Source organism: Pongo pygmaeus, chromosome 16 (assembly GCF_028885625.2).
Source record: "Pongo pygmaeus isolate AG05252 chromosome 16, NHGRI_mPonPyg2-v2.0_pri, whole genome shotgun sequence".
In the NCBI taxonomy this organism is placed as follows: domain Eukaryota; kingdom Metazoa; phylum Chordata; class Mammalia; order Primates; family Hominidae; genus Pongo; species Pongo pygmaeus.
This window is the reverse complement of record NC_072389.2, coordinates 45545499-45569795: the sequence shown is the minus strand read 5'-3', so window position 1 is coordinate 45569795 and position 24297 is coordinate 45545499. Positions and strand designations below refer to the sequence as shown.

At 51.8% G+C, this 24297-nt stretch overlaps 1 protein-coding gene across 1 annotated transcript; it reads right to left on the bottom strand.

Annotated features, from left to right (window-relative positions):
- Positions 1-11560: 11560 nt before the first annotated feature.
- Positions 11561-24297, bottom strand: DISP2 (dispatched RND transporter family member 2). The gene is made up of 8 exons (XM_054450243.2): positions 24163-24297; positions 18658-18987; positions 18359-18388; positions 18069-18192; positions 17660-17775; positions 17343-17470; positions 16891-16988; positions 11561-15555 (listed from the first exon to the last, which is right to left on the bottom strand). The coding sequence occupies exons 1-8, from the start codon at positions 24282-24284 to the stop codon at positions 12295-12297; spliced, it is 4209 nt and encodes a 1402-aa protein (XP_054306218.1). The 5' UTR covers positions 24285-24297; the 3' UTR covers positions 11561-12294.

The following is a 24297-nucleotide window of genomic DNA, read 5'->3' as shown; positions in this document are numbered from 1 at the left end:
CCGTGTCACAATCCTCTTTATTTAGTTTGGGATTGTTAGGGATATTGCCAGGAGCACAGGTTATTTGGATGAAAACTACACGTTACAGGTGGAGAGTGGCAGGTGAGGCTTGAAGAAAAGGACCTATGGGCTGAGATACCCGAGGCACCTACCTGAGGTCCTAATTTTAATAGCACTTATCCAGATTTTCAGTAGCGATTCAAAGCTACTCCCAATAAACAGGGTAGCTTTCATTACTAAATGCACTAGCTCATTCATTTCATCTGGCATTTATTGAGTACCTGCTGATTACCCAACAGTGTTCTCAGTGGGTGGGAGGGAATGAGGCAGGGCAAATATCAAGATTGACTTTGGCTCTGCCCTCCTGGAGTTTACAACTTAGAAAACAGACAGTGAACAAATAATCACATAAATAAATATATATTTACGGATTGTGTTGAAATTGTGAAGAAGGCTGGGCACAGTGGCTCACAGCTGTAATTACAGCACTTTGGGAGGTGGAGGCGGGTGAATTGCTTGAGTCCAGGAGTTTGAGACCAGCCTGGGCAACATGGTGCAACCCCGTCTCTACAAAAAATACAAAAATTAGCCAGGCGTCGTGGCATGCTCCTGTAGTCCCAGCTACCCTGGAGGCTGAGGTGGGGGGATTGTGTGACCCTGGGTGGGGCAGAGGTTGCAGTGAGCTGAGATCGCGCCACTGCACTTCACCCTGGGTGACAGAGCGTGATCTCAAAAATCAAACCAAAACACACACACGCACACACACACACACACAGAAGAAAAAGTACAAAATCGGCCGGACGCGGTGCTCACACCTGTAATCCCAGCACTTTAGGAGGCCGAGGCGGGCGGATCACGAGGTCAGGAGATCGAGACCATCCTGGCTAACACGGTGAAACCCCGTCTCTACTAAAAATACGAAAAATTAACCGGGCGTGGTGGCAGGCACCTGTAGTCCCAGCTACTCCTCGGGAGGCTGAGGCAGGAGAATGGCGGGAACCCGGGAGGCGGAGCTTGCAGTGAGCCGAGATCGGGCCACTGCACTCCAGCCTGGGCGACAGAGCGAGACTCCGTCTCAAAAAAAAAAAAAAAAAAAAAAAAAAAAGCACAAAATCGTATAAGATAGAAAAGCAGGGAAACTTAGATTATATTGGGGGCTCAGGGAAGACCTCTCTGAGATGATGTTTGATTAAGGAAGCAGAGGGAGTTAATCTCATCAGGGAAAGGGGAAAATGCAAAGTCCCAAGGCAGAAATGGGTTCTTCTATAGGCACAGAAAGATAGGAAGAGAGTGGTACAGATAAAGCTGGAGAAATAAGAAGTAAAAAGACAGATTTTACAGGTCAAGGTATAGAGATTAGATTTTATCTAAAAGTAATGGAAAGCCACTGAAGTATTATAGCAGGAGAGTGTCATCCAATTTATATTTTATTTTATTATTATTTTTTGAGACAGGGTCTCACTCTGTTGCCCAGGCTGGAGTGCAATCATAGTTCACTGCAACCTTGAACTCCTGGGCTCAGGAGATCCTCCCACCTCAGCCTCCTGAGTAGCTAAGAATAAAGGTGCCTGCCACCAGACCCAGCTAATTTTTGTAGAGATGGGGTCTTGCTATGTTGCCCAGGCTGGTCTTAAACCCCTGGCCTCAAATGATCCTCCCACTTCAGCCTCCCAAAGTGTTGGAATTACAGGCATGAGCCACTGTACCTGGCTCAATTTGTATATATTTTTTATATATATATTCTTTTCTTTCTTTTTTTTTTTTTTTGGAGACGGAGTCTCTGTTGCCCAGGCTGGAGTGCAGTGGCACGATCTTGGCTCACTGCAACCTCCGCCTCCTGAGTTAAAGCGATTCTCCAGCCTCAGTCTCCCGAGTAGCTGGGTCTACAGGTGCCACCACCACACTTGGGTAATTTTTTATATTTTTAGTAGAGACGGGGTTTCACCATGTTGGCCAGGCTGGTCTCAAACTCCTGACCTCAGGTGATCTGCCCGCTTCGGCCTCCCAAAGTGCTGGGATTACAGGCGTGAGCCACCACGCCCAGTCCTTTTTCTTTTCGAATAATTGGGCTTGAATAATTGTGTGGATAGAGTCACTATTTTCTGCTGGGGGAGATTGAGAGTTGGGTTTTGAATGTGGAAAACCTCGACATATCTTTGAGGCATTCCGGTGGAGCGGTCAAGTAGGCAATTGGAAATACAGGCCTTGAGCCCAGAAGAGAGCCTGGATTGGAGATACACCCTTGGGAGTTATTGACATATGAATGTACTTAAAATCTTGATATTTAGGAGTTCGAGACCAGCCTGGCCAACATGATGAAACCCCGTCTCTGCTAAAAATACAAAAAAATGGCCAGGCGCAGTGGCTCACACCTGTAATCCCAGCACTTTGGGAGGCTGAGGTGGGATCACTTAAGGCCAGAAATTTGAAACCAGCCTGGCCAACATGGTGAAACTCCATCTCTACTAAAAATACAAAAAATTAGCCAGGCATGGTGGTGCATGCCTGTAATCCCAACTACTTGGGAGGCTGAGGCAGGAGAATGACTTGAACCTCGGAGGTGGAGGTTGCAGTGAGCCGAGATGGTGCCACTGTACTCCAGCCTGGGTGACAGAGCGAGACTCTGTCTCAAACAAAATAAAATAAAAAATAAAATAAAACCTTGATATTTGATGAGCTCAAGAGAAGAAGTGTGCAGAGAGCCTTTGGGCCAAGGAGAGGGACACCAGCATTTAGAAGTTGCAATGGTAATAAGGTGCTTGCCAAGAAACCTGATAAAGAAGTGCCAGAGAGGTGAGAAGAAAACAAAAAAATGGCGGTGTTCCAAAATCCAAGGAGGAAGTGGCAAGCTGCTGAAGGAAGGAGTGGTGAACTATTGAAAATAGTTGAAAGGGCAAGCAGAATGAGAACGAAAAGCATCCAATGAATTTAGCAACAGAGAAGTCATGATGAGTCTAGCAAGAGGAACGCTGGTGGAGCGTTTGGAGTGGCAGTCACACGGGCATGTGTTGAAGAGTATATGGGAGATGAGGAAGCAGAGATGGCAGAACTCCAGGAGTCTGTTGCAAAAAGAGTAGAGCAACTGGGCAGTAATTGGAGATAGGTTATGGGGGTCAAAGGAAGCTTTCCTTAAAGCTGTGGATATGTGTGCTGATAGGAATGAGCCAGCAGAACAGAGGGAAAGGATACTCAGGAGCAAGGAAGAAGGAAGGTGGGATCCAGAGTAGCATCTTTAAATTCCTTTATTCATGCGCCCCCACAAAATAAAAAAAATAAAAAAACCCTCTTACCTGTTTTCACTTGATACCTAAAATTTAAGTTTACTTTTATTTTTTTAGAGGCAGGATCTTGCTATATCACCCATGCTAGAGTGCAGTGGCTATTCACAGGTGTGATCATAGATAGCGTACTGTAGCCTTGAACTTCTGGACTCAAGCCATCCTCTCACTTCAGCCTCCTGAGTAGCCAAGACTGTAGGCATGCACCATCTCACCTGGCTTAAATTTTTTTCATAACTTTAAATCATTGTAAAGGACATACTTTCTGCCTGTTGTATATTGTGTATACTTTTTTTCTTTTTTTTTGAGATAAAGTCTCGCTTGGTTGCCCAGGCTGGAGTGCAGTTGTGCGATCATAGCTCACTGCAGCCTTCAACTCTTGGGCTCAAGTGATCTTCCTGCCTCAGCCTCCCAAGTAGTTGGGGCTATAGGCACGTGCCACCGTGCCTGGCTAATTTTAAAATTTTTTTTGTGGAGATGAGGTCTTGCTATGTTGCCCAGGCTGGTTGGGAGCTCCTGGCCTCAACTGATTCTCCCACCTTGGCCTCCCAAAGTGCTGAGATTACAGGCATGAGCCACCCACCTGGTCATATTGTGCATACTTTGTATTCATTTCTTTTCTTTTTCTTTTGAGATGGAGTCTCATTCTTTTGCCCAGGCTGGAGTGCAGTGGTGCCATCTCGGCTCATTGCAACCTCTGTCTCCCGTACTCAAGCGATTCTCCTGCCTCAGCCTCCTGAGTAGCTGGGATTACAGGCATGCACCACCACGCCAGGCTAATTTTTGTATTTTTAGCAGAGACAGGGTTTCACCATGTTGGCCAGGGTGGTCTCGAACTCCTGACCTCAGGTGATCCGCCCGCCTCAGCCTCCCAAAGTGTTGGGATTACAGGCATGAGCCACTGCGCCTAGCCCTTTGTATTCATTTCTAAAATTCTTTCTCTTGGTGTTTTTTGGATAATTTCTATTGTTATGTCTTCAAGTGCACTACTGTTTTTTCTGCAATGTCTAAACTGTTGTTAATTCCATTCAGTGATTTTTCATCTCAGACTTTTTTTTAAATTTTAACAACACTTTTAAATTCTTTATTTTGGAATCGTTATAATTGACAGGAAGTTACAATGATAGTACAGGGAGGCCCTTTGGACTCTTTACCCAGTTTCCCCCAATGGTTTTGTTTCAGTACAATTTTAACAGCTTTATTGAGATATAATTAACATTCCATAGACCACATATTTTAAGTGTACAATTTGATAAGTTTAGAAATTACATATACCTGTGAAACCATCACCACAATTAAGATAATAAACACACCCGTCATCCCCAAATCATTCCTCCTTCCCCATGGTACTTCTTCCCATCCTCCTCTTTCTGCCTACCCCACCCACCCCATCATCTCAGACATTTTAGTTTTCATCTCTAAAATTCAAAGTGGGTATTTAAAAATATCTTCCTAGTCTCTACTTAGTACATATGGAATACAGTTATAATAATTCTTGTAGTGTCCTTGTCTAATTCTCACATAGGTGTCAGCTGTGGTGGTTTCAACTGATTTTTCTCCTTATGATGGGTTATAGTTTGCATGACTGGTAATTTTTTATTGGAAAACCAGGCAATGTGAATTTTACGTTTTTGGGTGCTCGTTAATTTTGGATTTCTGTAAATGTTCTTGGGCTTTGTTCTGGGATACAGTTCAGTTACTTAGAAACAGCTTGATTCCTGAATTCAGGGCTTGCTTTTGAGATTTGTTAGGTAGGATTCAGCAATGTTTAAACTAGGGCTAATGAATCCCCACTACAAGGCAAGGCCCTTCTGAGAGCTCTGACCAATGCTCCATAAATTTGAGGTTTTCTGATCTGGCTGATGGGGACAGGCACTGTCCAGGCTCTGTGTGACTTCTGGCTACTGTTCCGGCCCATTGTTTGGGGTGATTCTTTCCTTTGTCTCAAGTGGTTTCCTTACACTTATATGATGAATCATGCTCTGTGGAACACTGAAGGGGGGCCCTTTGCAGATCCCCAGAATTCTCTATATATCCACTTTTCTCCTCTCCAGTACCCTGTCCTGAGCACTCTAGCCAGCTTGGCTGCTCCACACTCCCAGCTATCCCCTCACCCCAGAGTCACTTGCTTTGCCTGGGTTCTCCCTCCATGAAATACATCCTCTCAAGCAGTAAGCTGGGCAACCGAGGGGTTCTCCTTGTTTGTTTCTTACCTCTGAGGGATCACTGTCTTTTGTTACCTCATGTCCAGTGCCTTGAAACTCATTATTTCATGTATTTTCTGTTTGGTTGGTTGTTTCAGGCAGGAGGGTAAACTTGGCCCCTGCTCCTCCATCTTGGCTGGAAAGGGAAGTTGTATCTGTATTTTCAGTCTGTTTTTTTTTTTTTTTCTGAGACTCTGTTGCCCAGGATGGAGTGCAGTGGTGCAATCTCGGCTCACTGCAAGCTCTGCCTCCCGGGTTCACGCCATTCTCCTGCCTCAGCCTCCTGTAGTAGCTGGGACTACAGGCGCCCGCCACCATGCCCGGCTAATTTTTTGTATTTTTAGTAGAGACGAGGTTTCACCGTGTTAGCCAGGATGGTCTCGATCTCCTGACCTCGTGATCTGCCCACCTAGGCCTCCCAAAGTGTTGGGATTACAGGCGTGAGCCACCACGCCCAGCCTTCAGTCTGTTTTTGTTCAAACTGTGGAGCTGCAGATTAAAGTTATTCCATTTTAGGGAAAATGTCCACCATACATCCTACTTGCAAAGACTATCCTCTCTGTCAAACCTGTGAACCAATTCTGACCTTCTAACAGAAAAAGTCTGATTTTATTTTTCCATTCAAATCAATGTGGTTAATATGTATCCTGTGTCAACCATCTCACTTTCAGTTTGAATTCTTCTTTATTTCTTTTTTTTAGAGTTAAGGTCTCGCTCTGTTGCCAGGCTGGAGTGCCATAAGGTGATTATGGCTCACTGTAACCTCGAACTCCAGAGTTCAAGTGATCCTCTTGCCTCAGCCTCTGCAGTAGCTGGGTCTACAGGCGCATATCACCATGCCCAGCTAATTTTTATTTTTATTTTATTATTTATTTTTGAGATGGAGTCTCGCTCTGTCACCCAGGCTGGAGTGCAATGGCACGATCTTGGCTCACTGCAACCTCTGCCTCCTGGGTTCAAGCAATTGTCCTTCCTCAGCCTCCTGAGTAGCTGGGACTACAGGCGTGTGCCACCACGCCCAGCTAAGTTTTGTATTTTTAGTAGAGACGGGGTTTTGCCGTGTTGGCCAGGCTGGTCTTGAACTCCTGACCTCAGATGATCCACCTGCCTCGGCCTCCCAGAGTGCTGGGATTACAGGCGTTAGCCACCGTGCCCGGCCCATGCCCAGCTAATTTTTAAAATTATTTTTTGTAGATATGGGATCTTGCTAGTTGCCCAAGCTGGTTTCAAACTCCTGGCCTCAAGCCATCCTCCCACTTCAGCCTTTCAAAACACTGGGATTACAGGCATGAGCCACTGTGTCTCACCTGAAGTTGAATTATTTAAAATAATTTTTATTATTTTTTCTTTTTTAATATATATTTATATATTTTATAATATAACATGTCAATGAATTTGAATTCTTAAATGAAGAAGGCACAGAACTGAGCCACAGGGCTGCCCCTGTGAACCTTCTCAAAGAAACTCTCCAGGCTTTGCTCTTTCGAGGACTTCCTCAAGCAGAGCATTCTCAAGTAGCCCTTTTATTTGTTTTTTACAGCGCAGAGCAAGGTGCCAGAGCAGGATTCAGAATGAGGGAGGGGAGGCAACTGGGAAAGTGGAAGTTGGGAAGGACAGCTGTCAGGCCTGTGGCTTCTTCTTAGGCTCACCAATATGAGGAGGGGAACATATGGAGAAGGCGGCTCTGGAAACGGATTACTTTAAAACTATCTGTGTCCACCTACCTTCTAGAAAGTCTTCATGTCCTTGCAGGGGAGTGCAAACCCTCGTGCGAAGGCCTCTGACACCAAGTGTGAGAAACCATCGATGGAGCCATTACTGCTTCCTTCATTGTAGTAGAAGGGATGGGGAGAGGAGCAGGCAGGAGCGGGGGTAGGTAAGTTGGGGCTCTGGTGCCTTGAAGGTGAGGAAATTTCTATTTGAAGGTTTCAGTTTTCTTCATGAAGAATGTATTTTTTTTTTTTTTTTGGTCCACTGAGGGGTGGGGGAAGGTGAGATATTTGAGGAAGGTGGAGAAAATATAAAAGAGTCAATACAAATAATCAAAACTAGTAGCTAGAATGAATACTAGCTAGGCAGAGCTGAGGGTCCAGTTAAGATAGGTGGTCATGAATTCAAATCTACATCAATCTGCTCAGCTGTGTGATTTTCTTTAGCAATATTAAAGCTCTTGTTTGTTTGATGGTTGTGGATTTGGTAAAATGCTGATCTTTCCCCTATATTGAGAGAAATATGAGTAATCACAAAGAGGCCTGATAATAGTTATGAGAAATTTATCAAGGCCCTTCCAGGGTTCCTATGCATAGGGTGGCTTTGGATGGCCAGACATTTACCTAGCACACAGTGGCTTTCTTTTGTTTCTCATATTCCTGGTGACTTGAGCTACCATTTCTTCTCCTAAGCATAAATACCTGCAGACCTTAGTTACAGTCATCCCTGTGAACAAGGGTGAGGGTAGAAAGGGTGAGGAATGTCTGTCTTTCCTATCACCAGGTAAATGGGATCTTGATGCTTGGCATGGGGTCCCAAGAGCTTGCCATTACCCATGTGTATTATCAAAAAATGAGATAATGCCACCGTCAAAGAAAAGATCAGGGCCGGGTGTAGTGGGTCACACCTGTAATTCCAGCACTTTGGGAGGCCGAGGCGGGCGGATCACAAGGTCAGGAGATCGAGACCATCCTGGCTAACACAATGAAACTCCGTCTTTACTAAAAATACAAAAAATTAGTCAGGTGTGGTGGCAGGCACCTGTAGTCCCAACCACTCGGGAGGCTGGGGCAGGAGAATGGCGTGAACCTGGGAGGCAGAGCTTGCAGTGAGCCAAGATCGTGCCACTGCACTGCAGCCTGGGCGACAGAGCAAGACTCTGTCTCAAAAAAAAAAAAAAAAATGTCTCAAGCTGGAATATTGCCCGCATATCACGGTATGGGATATGCTATATATCAGTAAAATCTGAGATTCAGCCAATAAAATCAATCTGTCTAACACTGTCACTCTAAAAGTCCTCAAATCACCACAGCCATGGAAGGATGGTTTTCCCATGGTGACAGACTATATCAAGTTTATATATATATACATATATATTTTTTTGAGATGGAGTCTCGCTCCGTTGCCCAGGCTGGAGTGCAGTGGCGCAATCTCGGCTCTCTGCAAGCTCTGCCTCCCGGGTTCACACCATTCTCCTGCCTCAGCCTCCTGAGTGGCTGGGACTACAGGCGCCCGCCACCACGCCTGGCTAATTTTTGTATTTTTAGTAGAGATGGGGTTTCACCGTGTTAGCCAGGATGGTCTCTATCTCCTGACCTCGTGATCTGCCCGCCTCGGCCTCCCAAAGTGCTGGGATTACAGGTGTGAGCCACAACACCCGGCCTGTTTTTTTTTTTTTTTGAGACAGTGTCTTGCTCTGTCATCCAGGCTGGAGTGCAGTGGCACGATCTCGGCTCACTTCAACCTCTGCATCCCAGGTTCAAATGATTTTCCTGCCTCAGCCTCCTGGGTAGCTAGGACTACAGGCATCCCCCACCACGCCCAACTAATTTTTGTATTTTTAGTAGAGGTGGGGTTTCACCATGTTGGCCAGGCTGGTCTCAAACTCCTAACCTCTAGTGATCCGCCTGCCTCAGCTTCCCAAAGTGCTGGGATTACAGGCATGAACCATCACGTCCGGCCTCAAGTTATATTTTAATAGCACACAGGATACATACTTGTCCTCAGAATGTGAGTTCAAGGATCAGTGGCACAAATAGGGGAAATGACCTCAAGTTCCAAATGTTAATGTAATTCTATTAGAGTGTCTGAGTGGGGAGAAATCATTTCTTGAATTTTGCAGGGCAAGCATGAGTGCTTTGACTCATTTTCGTATGCCTCACAGCATGCTTGTAAGCCATGTCTCCAGGGCCATACACTCATTGTAAGTGCCCCTAATGATAATAAAGTGAAGGATCTGCTGCAACTCAAAGGAAATTGAAAGTGCTTTAAGTTCCACATTCCAAAGTCAGGGCTAGAGAGGCAGGCTGGATTTCCTGCTGATGTGGATTGCCTGCTGTTGGTTTGGGCCATTCTAGGTATAAGGTAATGTTTTAGATTACTGCTGGGTTCTTCTGGGCCTGGCAACATAAAGAACAAATCTAATCAATGCATCAGCTGCTATGGCTCATTCACCTTCCTGAAGTGTTGTGTGGCCACAGCCTGCAAGAACGTGACCTGGAAATCCCCAAGTAGGGCTCTCGGGTGTGCCCAAATCCCTCATGCCCGCCCATCCACCCCTGTGCATTCTGACATTTCAGTGGTTGTGTTCAGGCAAAGTGTCTTCTGCTCATGCTTGGGAGGAAGAATTCCCTTGACCTCCCTGTGGCTCATTGTCCCTGAAGATACCAGGGCTCTCTCAGCCTGGAGGCATGATAACAGAGGGACACCATCATCAGAGAAACCAGGGCTGATGAGCAGCTCTAGGTCAGAGAGGCCGAATGCTACCTGGACATGAAGAGAGAGGTCCCAGCAGACCCCCCGGGGACAGGTTCAAATTAGGTTCCCGCTTCCCCTTCCTGGTGTCAGGAGTTACTCATCTTGATTTACTTATCTTGCAAAGGGGCCAAGGTATCCTGCTGTACCTGCCTACTGTCTTCTGTCTCTTCCACAACTCCCATGTCTCTTTTTGGTTTCTGCTCCACTTCTCATGGGCTACTTGGTGTAGGAAGTAGGTCTCAATAATAAAAAAAACTAAATAAAACAAAAACATCATCTGATTTGCCTCCAGCTCTGCCACAGACTATTTGGCCCTGGAACAATCCCTTCCCTTTCCTGATACTCCTCTGTAAAACAGCCTGGATCATTAGGTTTCATATTACATTCTGTGAAGCTGCCAGGAGACTGAGGGGTTCCCCAGGTACCCCGAGAGGCTGCAGTGGAAAGAGAGGCTGAGCTGACTCCACCCCCAACACCCAGCGCCCACCAGAGTAGCTGCTTTTTACCTGTTTTATATATTGTTTTTCCACACAGAGCTTCTTTGAAGAAAGAGTCCTGAGGCTACAAAATTTGAAAACTGCTGGGACAAATGATCGCCAAGGCCCCTTCCAGTCTGAGATGCTTGGTCTTCTGAAGCCCAGCTCAAGTTTTTCCTCCTCCAGAAAGCCTTTCTTGTTACCCAGTCCTGGGTACTTGAGCTCCAACAATAATGATGATGGCAGGCATATGGTGCCGTCGGTGAGCCATCCGATGCCTGCGTGTGTATATAAGCTGTCTCCCCAGCTAGAAGGTGAGCTCTTTGAGGGTGGTGTTCAATTTTTCTTCCACACCTCTGTCCCCTTGTAATACCATATGCAAAGCAGGTGTTCAATAAACATGTTGATGACACCTGGTGTCATGAGCTCTTACATGGGATAAAACTTCCCCACCAGACTCTGCTTTGGGAAGGAGGAACCAGCCTTTGGTTTGCTTAACGCTCCACAGAGAGACTTGTCCTTAAAAAGCCGGAGACCCTGACCTGGGAAGCAGCTTCAGACTCATACACTTTCCAAAGGGCAGGTCTGAGTTCCTGCCTTGATTGGATTTGGCTTCACCTCTTCTGCCCCTCAGTACCTCTTCTGGTGGGGCCTCTTATACACTGTGGCTGTAGAAGAGGCACGGTCCTGAAGCCTGGGAATCAGGTCAGCCAGGATGCCCCAGGGCCAGCAGACATCTCAGCCAGATTCCAGGGGGAGGCACAGGGGAGATGGAGAGGAACTCCTGGGTTTTTTTGGAATACAGCTCTCTCAGGAAGTGGAGGCCCAAAGAGGGTGGCTGGGTTCAGTCAGAGACACCAGAGAAAGCAGATTGGAGGAGGGTGCTAGAGGTGAAAGAACAAGACAGCCATATGCCAATGTCCCCAAGGCAGGTAGCCAAGGGGAAACTGGAGGTTGTAGTGGGGAATGAAACCGCTCTGCCATTTAGTGGCTAAGTGACCCTGAGGTCAGTTCATCTTACCTAGTCTCAATGTCTTTACCTATAAATTGGGGGCAAAAGAACCTGACCAATGTCAGGCTACCCTGTAGTGAAGTAGTGAGATAGATTCCAAGGAGACTAAAATGTGCAGAGATGGAAAGGATTATTACTGTTTATTAACACAGGAGAGCACAGGCACAGGAACCTGCTTCCAAAGTGGGACTGTCCCGTAATTGAGAGACGCTCCGAGGCTGACCATCCTCCTTCTCCTGCTGCACACCCAGCAGCCATCTATGGCTGGATTTGGAGAATTTCTGGTCAAACCGGTGAGTATGAGGAGAGCAGGGCAGTTGGGGAGAGAGGTCCCAGCCCAATTCTGCTCAGAGAAGCTCCCAAAAGAGAGGGAAGTGTCCTGATGAAGAGCCCATGAAAGGAGTGACACCCAGGAGGCTGTGGAGATTCCTGCGGGCTCCTCTGGTAAGTAAGGAACCCTGACAAGATCCCTAGGATGGGGGTCCCTTAGTCTCACTGAAGTTCTTGTAACTTGGGATGGGCGCCAGGTCAGCCTCCTCTGATACCCGAAGCTACACATCTGGCCTTCCCCACTTCTAGAGGAGGGGTCTTAGATGGTGCTGTGGGGGCAGACAAGCCCTCAGCAGGTCGCAAGCAGGTCCCCTCCAAAACCCCTCCTGCTGGAATCCTCCAGATGTGAGGAGTAGGAGCAGACAGATCAAGGCTGGGACATCTGGCAGGGTTTAACATCCACAGCTGGAGGGTGAGACCTCTCCCTGTGGATCTGGAGAAATACCTTCGGGCTCCAGCCTATTGCTGCCCTTGCCTTGTCATCCCTGACAGGGTTCCGCGCCCTGTCCGGCCTCCCCGGGTCCCCCTCAGCTGCTATAGCCTGATGTGTGGGTGCTGGGCCTGCGCAGCCAAACATCTGGCAGGTCTGGCTGGCTATTGGGCAGCACCACAGGGCTGCCATCCCCTGGCCCCCCTCGGCCCTTCCAGGACAAGCTGCTCTGATGGGAAGCGGGCAATGATGGGTCATACACTGTCTCCCTCAGCGCCAGCCACAGGGTGTCCCGCTTCCCATTGAGCTGGCCTCGCTCAAGGACTGGCTGCCCAGTGTCATCCAGGTCATCTGGGGACACACCCACGGAATCTGGTACACGGGCACTGGGCTCAGAGGTGCTTAGGCAGGTCTCATCAGAGACGCTGAGCCCCTCCAGGGTGCTGGCTGAGGAACAGAAGCCATCAGGAGGATCTGCAGCCTTGGCCTTAGGGGAGTGGGCTGGGGCTTCCGGTGAGGCCGGCAGGGGCTCAGCCTCCTCCCCTTGGGAGTCCTGCCTGGCCCGGGTTTTGGGGCTGGGGCCAGCCTGCTTATAGGGGGAGGAGGTCTGCAGGGCAGGGCACTGGCTGAAGACTGCCTGGTGGTCCAGCAGCAGCTCCCTTGGGGAGGCAGGGGCTGGTGGGGGCCGGGAACAGCAGGGACCATCATGGAGCTGCAGATCCTCAGAGAGTACTGAGGGCCGGTGGGACAGCTTGCTGGTGGCTGTGCTGGTGTCAAAGCTGGGGCTCCGACGCCGCGCCAGGGGCTGTAGCTCATATTGCTCTGAGCAGGACCCGGGCATCCCTCCCACTGACCCTGGTCGTGGGCGGCCTGCCTTCTCCCCACCAGGGTCCCCAGTACCAGCATCCCATGGCAGGTGGGCACAGGGCCAGAGGATCTGCCCACAGTTCTTCTCTGGCCCAAAGAAACAGCAGAGAGATTGGAAGAAGAAGCTGGCAAAGCCACAACTGACGCATTTGACCATCATGAGGATGATGCCCAGCTTGCGATAGAGCAGCACTGTGGCGGGCAGCATGAGCACGCCTGCCGCAAATAGGGCTGCAGCCCCCACGGCTGTGGCGCAGCTGGTCTGGCGCAGAGAGAAGGCCACACGGCTCAGGCGGTCAGGGTGTGGGCACAGGTGATAGGAGATGCAGTAGTTGACAGTGAAGTCCACTGAGAGGCCCACTGAGGCAGAGAGAAACAGGGCCTCGGCAGTGTTGAGCTGCCACTCGAGGAGAACCAGGAGTCCTACAGTGAGCAGCACGGTGCCTGCCACAGCTGCCACGGAGAACAGGCTGAGGGGAACATTCCAGGTGCCCAGGAGCAGTGTGGCAAAGGCAAGCGCCAAAGCCAGGCCCAGCACCACAGCAGGCTCAGTGCTCAGGCTGTGCTGCAGGCTATACAGCTCTAGACGGCTAGTGAACCAACCCCGGCGGAGGCCTGGAGGTGCCATGCCCAGCTCCGCTGCCAGCCAGTGGCTGACTTCATTGTAGAAGAGTTGGGTCTGGTTGTAGTCCGGACTATTCCGGAAGTTGGTCTGGAATTGCAGGACCAGGGCGGCCAGGCTGCCATGGGCATCAAAGCGGAGTCCCAGGTCCTGGGTGCCATCGGGGCCTTGCTCCAGAGCCATCATTTTCAGGCAGTGCAGGAAAAACTGGGGGGCCCAGGGGAAGTCCGAGTGGCCGCAGCAGAGGTCAGGCCCCAGGCGGCCGCAGCCGGGGCTCTCCATCCAGCGCTGGAGGGTCTCCACGAAACACAGCGTGGGCCAGCCTTCCTGCAGGGTGTCGAAGAAGCTCTGATTCCGGGCCCGGTGGCAGAGTGCCAGCAGCCAGCGCTGGGCCTCAGGGCCGCTGGCCGAGAAGGCAGGGTCCCTCACCAGGCTGCTGTTGCTACGAGGGTCCAGAGGGTCGCCAGTGTCCACAGGCAGGACGCCCCACACCAAAACCACGGGCATGTGGCCGCCCTCGCCCTGCGGCAGCTGCTCGAACAGGAACAGCTGGCGATACTCCGCGTCGAAGCGCTCGAAGGGGTGGCTGGGCCGGAAGACCTGGCCGCCCGGCGGCGGCAGCGTGGGCAGCTGCAGGCGGGGGCTGACTCCGGCGATGTAGGCGCCCCCTGCCGCCAGTGCTGCGAACCAGCAGATCCAGATGTAGCGGAACTTGATGACGCCGCAGGGCAGCAGGCGCTGGAAGAGCAGACGCGAGGTGCCGGCCGCCGCTCTCCGCAGGCCGCGGAGCCGCCGGTGCAGCGCCAGCAGTAGCCGCCGGGGCGCGCTGCCCTCCCACCGGCCCCGCGCCCGGCGCGCACAGCCGCGCGCCAGGTAGCGCTCGTGGAGCACGGCGGAGGCGGGCAGCCAGACCAGCGTGAGCGCCAGGTGCACCAGCACAGCCGTGCCCATGAACAGGGCGAGGCAGCGAACGGCCGGCAGGCGGCTCAGGTAGCTGGCGTAGAAGGCCGCGCTCGTGGTGAGGCCGGAGACCAGCAGCAGGTAGCCGAAGTGGTGCATGGTGCGGCCCACGCGCTGCGCCAGCCCCCCCGAAGGCAGCTGGCTCTTGCTGAGGCGCCACAGGTCGAAGAAGATGAGCGTGTGGTTGGCGGAGACGCTGCTCAGCAGGAGGAGGGCTGCCAGATTGACGAAGGGGAAGTAGGCCATGCGGAAGGCCACCTGGTAAAGGAAGAAGGCCACCAGCAGTGAGCCCAGCACCCCCAGCAGCACCATGAGCGTGAGGAAGAGTGAGCGCAGGTACAGGGCGATGCCGAAGAAGATGGCAACCAGAGCCAGCAAGGGGTACACCGTGTCCTGGACCAGGAAGTGCCTCAGCAGCTCCTGTTTGAGGCCCAGGTCCATGCCAGTGACAGAGGTGTAGTTGTCAGCGAGCCCCCAGGGGGTGGCCAGCCGGTCCAGGTAGATGTCCATGAGGGAAGCACCCTTTGGGGTGGGCAGGAAGAGCAAGCTGTACTTGAGGGAGGGCACCTGGTAGTCAGTGGTCTGGGGACTCAGAAAGTCCCTGTCAAGCAGAAAGTGCAGGAGTTGGTAGATGGCACTACTCTGGGAGCACTTGGTGGGAACCTGGGCACAGCGTGGGGACTTGTTCTGCCCGGGTCCCAGACAAGAGGGCACCAGGGTACCACTGTGGTAGTAGAGGGCACAGGTCCGAAGCAGGGCCAGTGTGCGGGCTGCGTCAGCTTGGGTAGTGTCCAGGCAGGAGGAGCGGTTGGAGAGCACAGCCAGATAGTTGCCCAGGGACCAGCTGGGGCAGCACTGGTTGGCTGCTGTCCGCAGGCACAGAGCCCCGAAGCTGGTATGGGAGCGGATCTGTAGGGCACACGAAGGAGGAGAGAGCTCAGGGGCAGCCCAAGGGCCCAGGTTTTCCCAGTCCTATACAAGGCTCTCTCACCTCCTTTCACACTACAGGGCAGGCGCAGAGAGGGATCTTGACAGCCTGGTGAGACCGGCTTGTCTCCCAGCTGCCTTTGGCTCCTGGCCCAGGTGCCAGCAGCTACTTCTTGACTTCATCAAAGAGGAGCCTCAGGGATGCCGCCCGAGGCTTTAGCCTGAGAGGCCCTGCTCTAAGGGCCCCTGTAGGTCACACACTCCAACTCCGCGTAAAAGTGGAGGTAGCAGCCACAGATAGAACAGGGCCAAGGGTCCAAGGAGCTGAAGCAAGCAATAGGAAGAGTGGAGGCCAAAACATTCCAGGTTCAGGGTCACTGCCAAACCCCAGCTCCCGTCTGTCCACTGCACCGCTTAAACCCTCTTAGGGCCAGGGCTGTTTCTTTTTCAAATTTCATGCCTCCTTTTTTCTCCTTTCCTGTTGTTGACATCACAACAGCTGATGTAGTACAGAGAGCACTGGCCTGGGAGTCAGAGGCCCTTGCTCTGCCACTAACTGGCTGCGTAACCTTGGGCCTGAGATCATGGTGACAACACAGTAATACTTATTGAGAGATTACTATTGCCAGTGATTATGCTGTATTTTTTCAAATTCTATCTCATTTAACTGTCACAACATCCCTGTGAGGAAAGTACGTTTATCATCCCCATTTAACGCTTATGGAGCCTGAGGGACTGAGACATTAAGAAACATGCCTGAAGTCACACAGCAAGACAGCCTTAGAGCTGGCCTTGAATTCAGACATCTGACTCTGTAACACATGTTCTTAACCAGTCTTTTGGTACTTAGGATATCCTCGTGTGAAGTGGGGGGCTGGGCTACTGCGTGGTTTTCACACCATTTTTAGCAGCAAACCTTTCTTCAGATGTTATTGTGTATGATTCTCCAGTTAGCATAATTGGATTGGCACTGCTCAGGTTGATGGGGGCTGAGGCCTTGAAGCCCACAGTCTCAGCTCCCTGGGCCAGGGCCTCCTCACCCGCTCTGGAAGGCCCTTTCAGGACCTTTTGGAAACCTGCAGTCCCTGCATGGGCTCGCTTCCACCACTTCTATCTTGGCTCTTCTAAAAACAGCCGACTCTTCTTTTCCCACCCCAACCTGGAGCCTCTCAGCAGGGTTGGAATAATTTTCTAAGCAGGGAATGCTCTTCCCCAGTCCACCCCCTGGCAGTCCTGGCTCAGCTGTATTTCCTTGGGATCAGTTCCCTCATGTCCTTAGTTCCCCCCAAACCCCTGGCACCTCCCCCACCAGCTCACCTGGTCCTGTTCCATGCGACACATGGAATGGATGGCATGCAGGTTCCATAGGCTGCCCGAGGAGGTGGACATGAACACCAGCTTTGCATAGCTCTTCTCTGCAACATACCCCCGCAACCCAAAGCTCAGTCCTTTGGCCCCAGGTCCTGCATCCTCCAAAGGGAAGATGCTTACCCAGGGCCACATGAGGTTCAGATTCTCAGGCATCTCAAGCCTGTGCATGGACTGCCTGATCCTGTCCCTGTGCCTCACCCCCAACCCAGCTTGACCCTGTCTGGCTGGAGCATCTGAGAACTCCCTTATCCCAGCTGTAACCCGGCTTCCTTGGCTTGACTGTGGCCAGCTGGCCACCTTCCCTTTCTGTCTGCCCAGATTTGTTCTCGGCCTGCCTGTCCTACTAGGTGGGGTGGGGACCACTATTAAAACCAGGAACTGGCCAGGCTGCAGCTTACCAGGGGGGCCACAGAAGAAGTTCTCTTGCCTTCTGTCCTCCAGGGGCTCCACCATTCTCCGAGACCGGACAACGCTCTCCTGGACACTGCCTCTGGGTGCAGGCCTCAGAGTGTTGTGGGAGCTCGAGCTGAAGTGGACAGAATATCTATGCCAGGCACCATTAGGGTTGGAAGACTCAGAGGAGGCCAGAGACCACTCCCCAGGGAGCCCTGGCAAGCCCCTCTGACCTGCCTTGGGGTGGGTCACCCAATGTCCCCTTCCTGGAGATCTCATTCTTCCCTCTGCCACCCACAGTGAAAAGATGAGAGCCTGTTACCTGTTCAGCTCAAGGTCTGGGGAAAGGAAAAGCAGCTTCCTGGGGCCTGTGAGGGCTTGTAGTGCTCTCCAGACCACTAACTTGCTCCCAATGTCTGTGTCCCGTGGCTCAAAGCCCTGCAGGGAGGAGAGTGGAGAAGAACAAGTGGGCAGGGTAGGAGTTCTCCATCTCGGTGCTTCTCAGCTCTGCCCCTTTGACTCCTCAGAGCAGGGAAGGCCAGCCCGCCTGCCTGAATTGTAGATGTGAATCTGAACTTTATACCATCTCCCCAACTCTCTCTGGAGGTCAAGAGCCTACCATGGCTACCCTATCCCCAGGCCACCATGGCTACCCTACCTCCAACTTTCTGCCCCAGGCTGGGTCAAGGTGGCCAGGCCTGGGGACCCTGTCCCACCCCTTGGTTCCTCACCAGCAAAGGCTTGGAGAAGTCAGGCAGCCGGGCCCCCAACAGTCCAGCCAGGGTGCAGAGGAAGATGACAGCCAGACACAGCATCAGCACGGCCACTGGCCACTCAGCAATCAGCTGGGAATAGCTGGGAAAGAGGGAGGAGTCCACATGAGTTGGGTGTGGCAGCAACGGGTGCTGAGCTCAGGCTCCACCCAGAAGGGGTGCTAGGTAGAGCAGAGAGCACGTGGAACAGGGCTAAACTGGGCACCAGCCTGGTCACCCCTAGAGGTCCAGGGAAGGCCCAGGCCTACCTCTTTGGCATCTGGAAGGCTCGTTCCTGCCTGTGGAAGAGAAGAAAAGATGCTTGCTTGCCAGAGTCCTCTTGCAGGGCATGTGTTGGGGGTGGAGGTGGGGTGGGAGTGGGTAGGTGAGGGATAACCGATGGTATTAACCCTTTTAGTGCTTTGTCACTCCCAAGTTCCAACCCTTACTTCCTGTTGCATCCGGTTGCCTCCTAAGAAAGGAGTCTAGAGCCCCGGCAGTCTGCCCCACTCTTAAGCCCTACCGCATTTTCCAGTGGCAGCTGGCAGGCTGCTGGACCTCTCCTTACCTGACACTGACCACATGGTGCTGCACAGCGGGTGGCTTCCAGGTCCCATCACGCTGTGAGGGGGCTGGAGAAGGGCTGAGGCTGGAGCCATGGGAGCAGAGAGCTGCCCGATCCCCAAGTCCTGGCAGGGAACTGCCCCCCGGGTATTCCTGCAGTGCCTGGGGATAGGTGAAGTGGGCAGGGGCCAAGGGGCTGGATGGACCCACAGGCTGGAGGGTGGAAGTTGTTGGTGGGGGTCCTGAAGAGCTGGAAGGGTCCTCCAGGGGGCAGCTGTGGAGGGAGCAGCTTCTCTCTGGGCTTGCCTCAGGGGCCACAGCCTTGGTCTGGGTGCTAGGAAGAGAGGAGACAGGGGAGATTGGGGTGGGGGATGGTGGTGGGCCACCCCATGCCCCAGCATTATTCAGTTCAGTAAGACAAGACAAGGGGACAGGGACTCAGGGTTGATTAGTAGTGCTGGGGGAGAAGTGAGAGGTGAGGAGGCCAGGGGCTCGAAGTCTGCGCCCTCAGCATACCTCATGGAGACCATTCTCTCATTCACTCATTTTCCACACTCTCAAAAAACAATTGGCAGGCTGCTACATGCTAGGCCCTGTGCTAGACACCGAATGTGCTTTCACATATATGATTTTTTTTTTTTTTTTGTGACGGAGTCTCGCTTTGTCACCCAGGCTGGAGTGCAGTGGCGCTATCTCAGTTCACTGCAAGCTCCGCCTCCTGAATTCAAGCCATTCTCCTGCCTCAGCCTCCTGAGTAGCTGGGATTACAGGCACCTGCCACCATGACTGGCTAATTTTTTTTGTATTTTCAGTAGAGACGGGGTTTCATCGTGTTAGCCAGGATGGTCTCGATCTCCTCACCTCGTGATCCGCCCGCCTCGGCCTCCCAAAGTGCTGGCATTACAGGCATGAGCCACCGCGCCCGGCCGATCTTACTCACTCCTTACAAAAACCTCACAGAGGAGGTATTTTCTTCAACTGATAGATTTGAAAACAGGCTCAGTGACAGATGAGAGCTGGTGCTCGAACCCAGTTCTTCCGACTTGCAGTCCTGTGCTCTTTCTGCTGCAGTCGTCTGCTCTTTCTCTTGCCAGACAGATTATTGAGCACGTGCTGCACTCCTATTCCCATCTTAGAGCCTTGGAACTTTCTCTTCCCTCTGCCTGGGTTGCTCTCTCCCCCTGATAATTGCATGTCCCTCTTTTTTATTCTGGTCTTGTTTCAACTAGTACTTCCTCAGAGAAGCCTTTCCTGACTACTCTCTCTAAAATAGTCACCCACCAGCTCTCAATCTCCCTATCTTGCTTTATATTTTTTTCATAGCACTTGTTGCAATTGAATATTATATTATAGAGTCATTACATTTATTGCCTGTCTTTCATGTGGAATGTGAGTGCTGGGAGAACAGGGGCCTGTTGCATTTGTTCATCTCCATATCGCCAGTGCCTTGGTAGTGCCTTGCACACAGAAGGCGTCCTGGAAATGTTTGTTGAATGAGTGCTAGGCTGGCTGCTAATAGTGGTGCTAGGATGAAGAAGACCCGGTCCTTGCCTTCTAGGCACTCACAGTAGTTGGGAGGTATTAACAGACCAACATGTTGAATGCTGTGAGTGGGGAAGTCACAGAGGGCTAAGGGAGCTCAGAGAGGGCCCAACTTTGACAGGGGGTGGGGTGGTCAGGGAAAGTTTGTGGAAGCAACTGCTATCCTTCCACCTACCCTGTCATGGGCCATGCACGGAGCAGAAGATTTGCTTTGTAAGGATGTGCACAGTTGGGAGAGGGAGTTGGGACACCCCCTCACCCCAAGGAACTTGTCAGAAAAGAGTTAGCAATAGAGTCTTCTCCCAAAATTACTCATAAGGGCAATACTCTGTGCATGTGTGCAGCCCCACTCCTTGGGTATAGGGAGAGGTGGAGTCTCAACCCCAGTGGCAGGATTGCAGACCCAGATTAGGAAAAGATGGCTACAGAACAGAGTGCCCAGGGCCATGGGGGGTTCCCAGAGGGGTTCTGGACTGGTCAGCCTTGCAGAGCCCTGTCTTCTTCTCCCCTGCCTCTGCCTGGCTCACCCAGCCTGCTCACCAGAGTTTGTGTAGCTCCCAAGGAGAGCCAGATCTATGCGGAGCCAACCCTGGCTTCCAGTCCTGGCTGCTGCACTGCTGAAGGGGCTGTGAGCTGCAGTCCCAGCCTCAGTGACAGATGGGCATTGCCCACAGAGGCTGAGTTCAGCCCAGAGACTGAGGAGAGGAACTAGGAAGGAAAAACATGCTCTTTCTTTCTTTCCCAGAAGGATGGCAGGCTGGCCCAGCAGTCCAGGAGAGAATGACCCTCATGCTGAGGGTGAAATGGGGGAGCAGTGGAGGTGGGCTCCTGACTCGAACACCCTTTGGCTCTGGGGCCTTGGGAAAGACACACAATTCTTGGAGAATTGGCATCCTTGTCTATTGAAGATATGAGATAATGCCCACCTCTTGGGTTTGGTGTGGGAATTAACTGATGTAACATACGTGAGGTTCCTGGCACAGGGTCTGTCATGAGGAAGACATGTTTGCTTTCCTGCCCCTTCCCACGGTCAGTGAGGCAGGGAGCATATATTTTAGAAGTGTGTTTGTATTTACAATTTTTCCTCTTTTGGCACCTCAGATAATGTGTCTCCATTTTAGAACTTCTCACACCTTGAGAATCTCACTACCTATATAAATACTTCCCTTTTTGTTATCCAAAAGCTGCATTAAAATTTGATCTCATGATTTTAATCACTGATACTTATTTTTTACAAACTCAACATTTAGGAAAATAGGAATTTGACCAAAGTTGTTCTAAAGCAAGACCTCAGATGACTCCATAAAGTTAATAACGTTAAGCAGCCAGTGTCCTGGCAGATAAAAGACTCTGTAGGCCAATCCCTGTGGGCCAGTGAGAAGGTGGATACATGGCCTAGGTTGTGTGTGTAAGTGTGGACATAGACTTCTTTAAGATGTTAAATTCTGCAGGTTTTTCTTAAGCACTGCCCTGTGCTTTAGCATTGTCCTTTCTCCTAGAGGCCTGAAGATGACCCATCAGCCTTGGTCTCCCTCTTCAGAGCAGAGCTTGCCTTCTAGAGGTCAGGAGAGGGGCAGCCTGGGTGAAGGTGGGGGGCCTGTTCCAGCTGCCCATGGCCTTAGATAACTGATCACTGGGCTTGTCTTAGGAGCCAGGGCCCCATTTGGAGTGTCGGTTTCTTTTGCATTAGGGGAAGCCAGCATTCCAGAGGATACTGGAGAAGAGTGGGTGCACTCTTGGTTACCCAGTTTGCTAAAACCTCCCAAGTCCACCCTTTTCCTTAGCTGGCTCTTGTTCAAGGGGGATCTTAGCCTCCACCACTGGTTTGCTTCTGCTGGAGTCTCCCTGGCCCCAGCTCCTTGCCTTTAACTCCTACTATTCCTCTTCAGGGACCTAGGATCAGCTGCCCCCAATCTCACCCTTCCTGACTGTGCCCACCATTATCAATGTGGCAGAATTTGAAACCTTCCATATTCTGACTGCTGTACAGCCAGGCCTTTTCTTCAAACCTCCCATGAGAAAAACCGACCTCCACTCTTCTCAGAATAAAAGCTTTCTCTTGTCACCTCCTGCTGCCCTCTGCTCTCAGGAGGCTCAGTAAAATAGAGTTAAGCACCCCAGGACTACACAGGGGTTTTTTATTCTCACTCCCTCAGTTCCATGGCCCTCACTGGGATGAGTAACTTCCAGGGTTGCCTGCCTGGGCCTGCAGGCCTGTACGCCAAGTGAGTAGGGCAGGCGGGGATGGAAAGTGGGGATGCAGGCCTCACTTAAGAGGCCAGCATCCCAGCAATCAGGGCCTGGCTGACAGGCTCCCAGACACAGAGACCAAACCTGGAAGCCCCATAAGGGGCAAATGTGTATTGCATTAACTATGCCCCCAAGCCCACGGATACACAGCCACGTGAACATCAATGTGATCCCACAGAGTGGCTAGGACAGATGGGGGAGCAGCTCATATCACTAGGAAAATAAAAAGGTAATTTTAAAAACACAAAGTGTGAACTATTTCAAATTCCTCTCTAGCCAGTGTGTGTGTACATGCGCATGTTGTGTGTGTGAGTTATTCACTGTGTATCTATCCCCAGAGTGCTACTCAGCTCAGCAGGAGCATTTTTGTGTTTCTTGAATCACATAAGCAAGTCCCTATGCCCGATTAGTGTCCATGGTCTCTGGAGAAGTCCAGAGAGGGGCCAGAGGCCCCAGGGAGTTTCTGGAAGAGAGCAAGTGAATCCTATGCCCAGGGGAAATGAGACTGGACACGGCTGATCCTTGGCAAGATATCTGAGACAGCAAATGACTCTCCTGCCCCTTCTAGGGATGCTTCTGGCCCCAGGCCCTCGCTCTGTCCTGTCACTGCTCCATCCCTGGTCTCTTTGATCAGGCCGTAGTCCCAGGCAGGTCCCTGGTCTGGTGAATACACCCATCCTGTGTCTCACCTTCTTGAAGGCTTTGTGACTTTCAGACTGAAGAGTGGCTAAATCTATCCAGGCTAATGTGTTAACAATAAAGGGAAGAAAACATTTCTCTCTACTTGTGGGGCTTTCTCTCCCTCTGGGGTACAGAATGTACATTTTAACTGGGGTAGTCTGGAGACGATGTGTCCACTTCTGCTATTGCTATCAAGGAATGCCTTTTATTTCAGTCAGGCAGGAAAGAGGCAGTGTCATGTCAGAGGAGGGATTCTGGGGGCGGCAGAGCCAGGCAGGGCATAGAAATTGCGCCATATTGCTACCTAGCTGGGCTGTTCCCTCACACATATGGTGGTGGAAGGGAGAAGAGAGGTACTGAGATCTGGGCCCTCAGCAGGAAGGTGTCCCTCCTGTCCCACCAGTCTGGGGCTCCTTCAGGGGTAGTACAGGCCAGCAGCCTGAGAACCAAATCCTTCCCATTTTAGCGGCTCCAGCCAGTGTGGCTGCCACATGCAGGGACTGGAACCCACACGTGCACAGCTGGGGGCCATGCAGGGCAGGCAAGCGACTGATGGTGACAAAGACAGTCCCTGACGTGCCTGCCGAATGTCTGCCTTCCCCAGGACACCCGCCTTGGCGAGCCTCCCATCCACGATTCACGCACACCTTCATGCACACTGGCACGCTGAAACCCGGACTGAGGTTACTGCGGGCTTGGGGCTTCCGGAGAAGACGCAGGGGCAGGGCCTAGAAGGAGGGGCCGGAGGAGCCAGGGAGTCCTGGCCTTAGAGGAGGGGTAGGAGCCGTGGGTGGGGCAGGTTCCCTAAGCGGGGAGGGCGATGGGGGCTGACACTAGGGGGTGTCAGGGAGCGAGGAAATTGACCCGGCAGGATGAGGGCGTGGCGAGCGGGGCCTGGAGCTTGGCGATCCCGGGAAGGGGCTCCGGGAGGGTCTGGGGAATGAATGGGGGAACATATGGCGGCTACTGGGGATACCTGGGGCGGGGAGGGTCTGGGAGGGTCTGTGATTCGGATCTGCGGAGCGGTCCGCCCTACCTGTCCGGGGAGCCGCCGTCTGGGGCCAAGGGCTCCCCCTCGGGCCGTTGCTCCCCTTCTGGACCCGGGCCGGGAGCCGGACCGCTGCCGCCGCCGCCGCTGCTGCTGCTGTCACCGTCCATGCCCGTGGGCGGC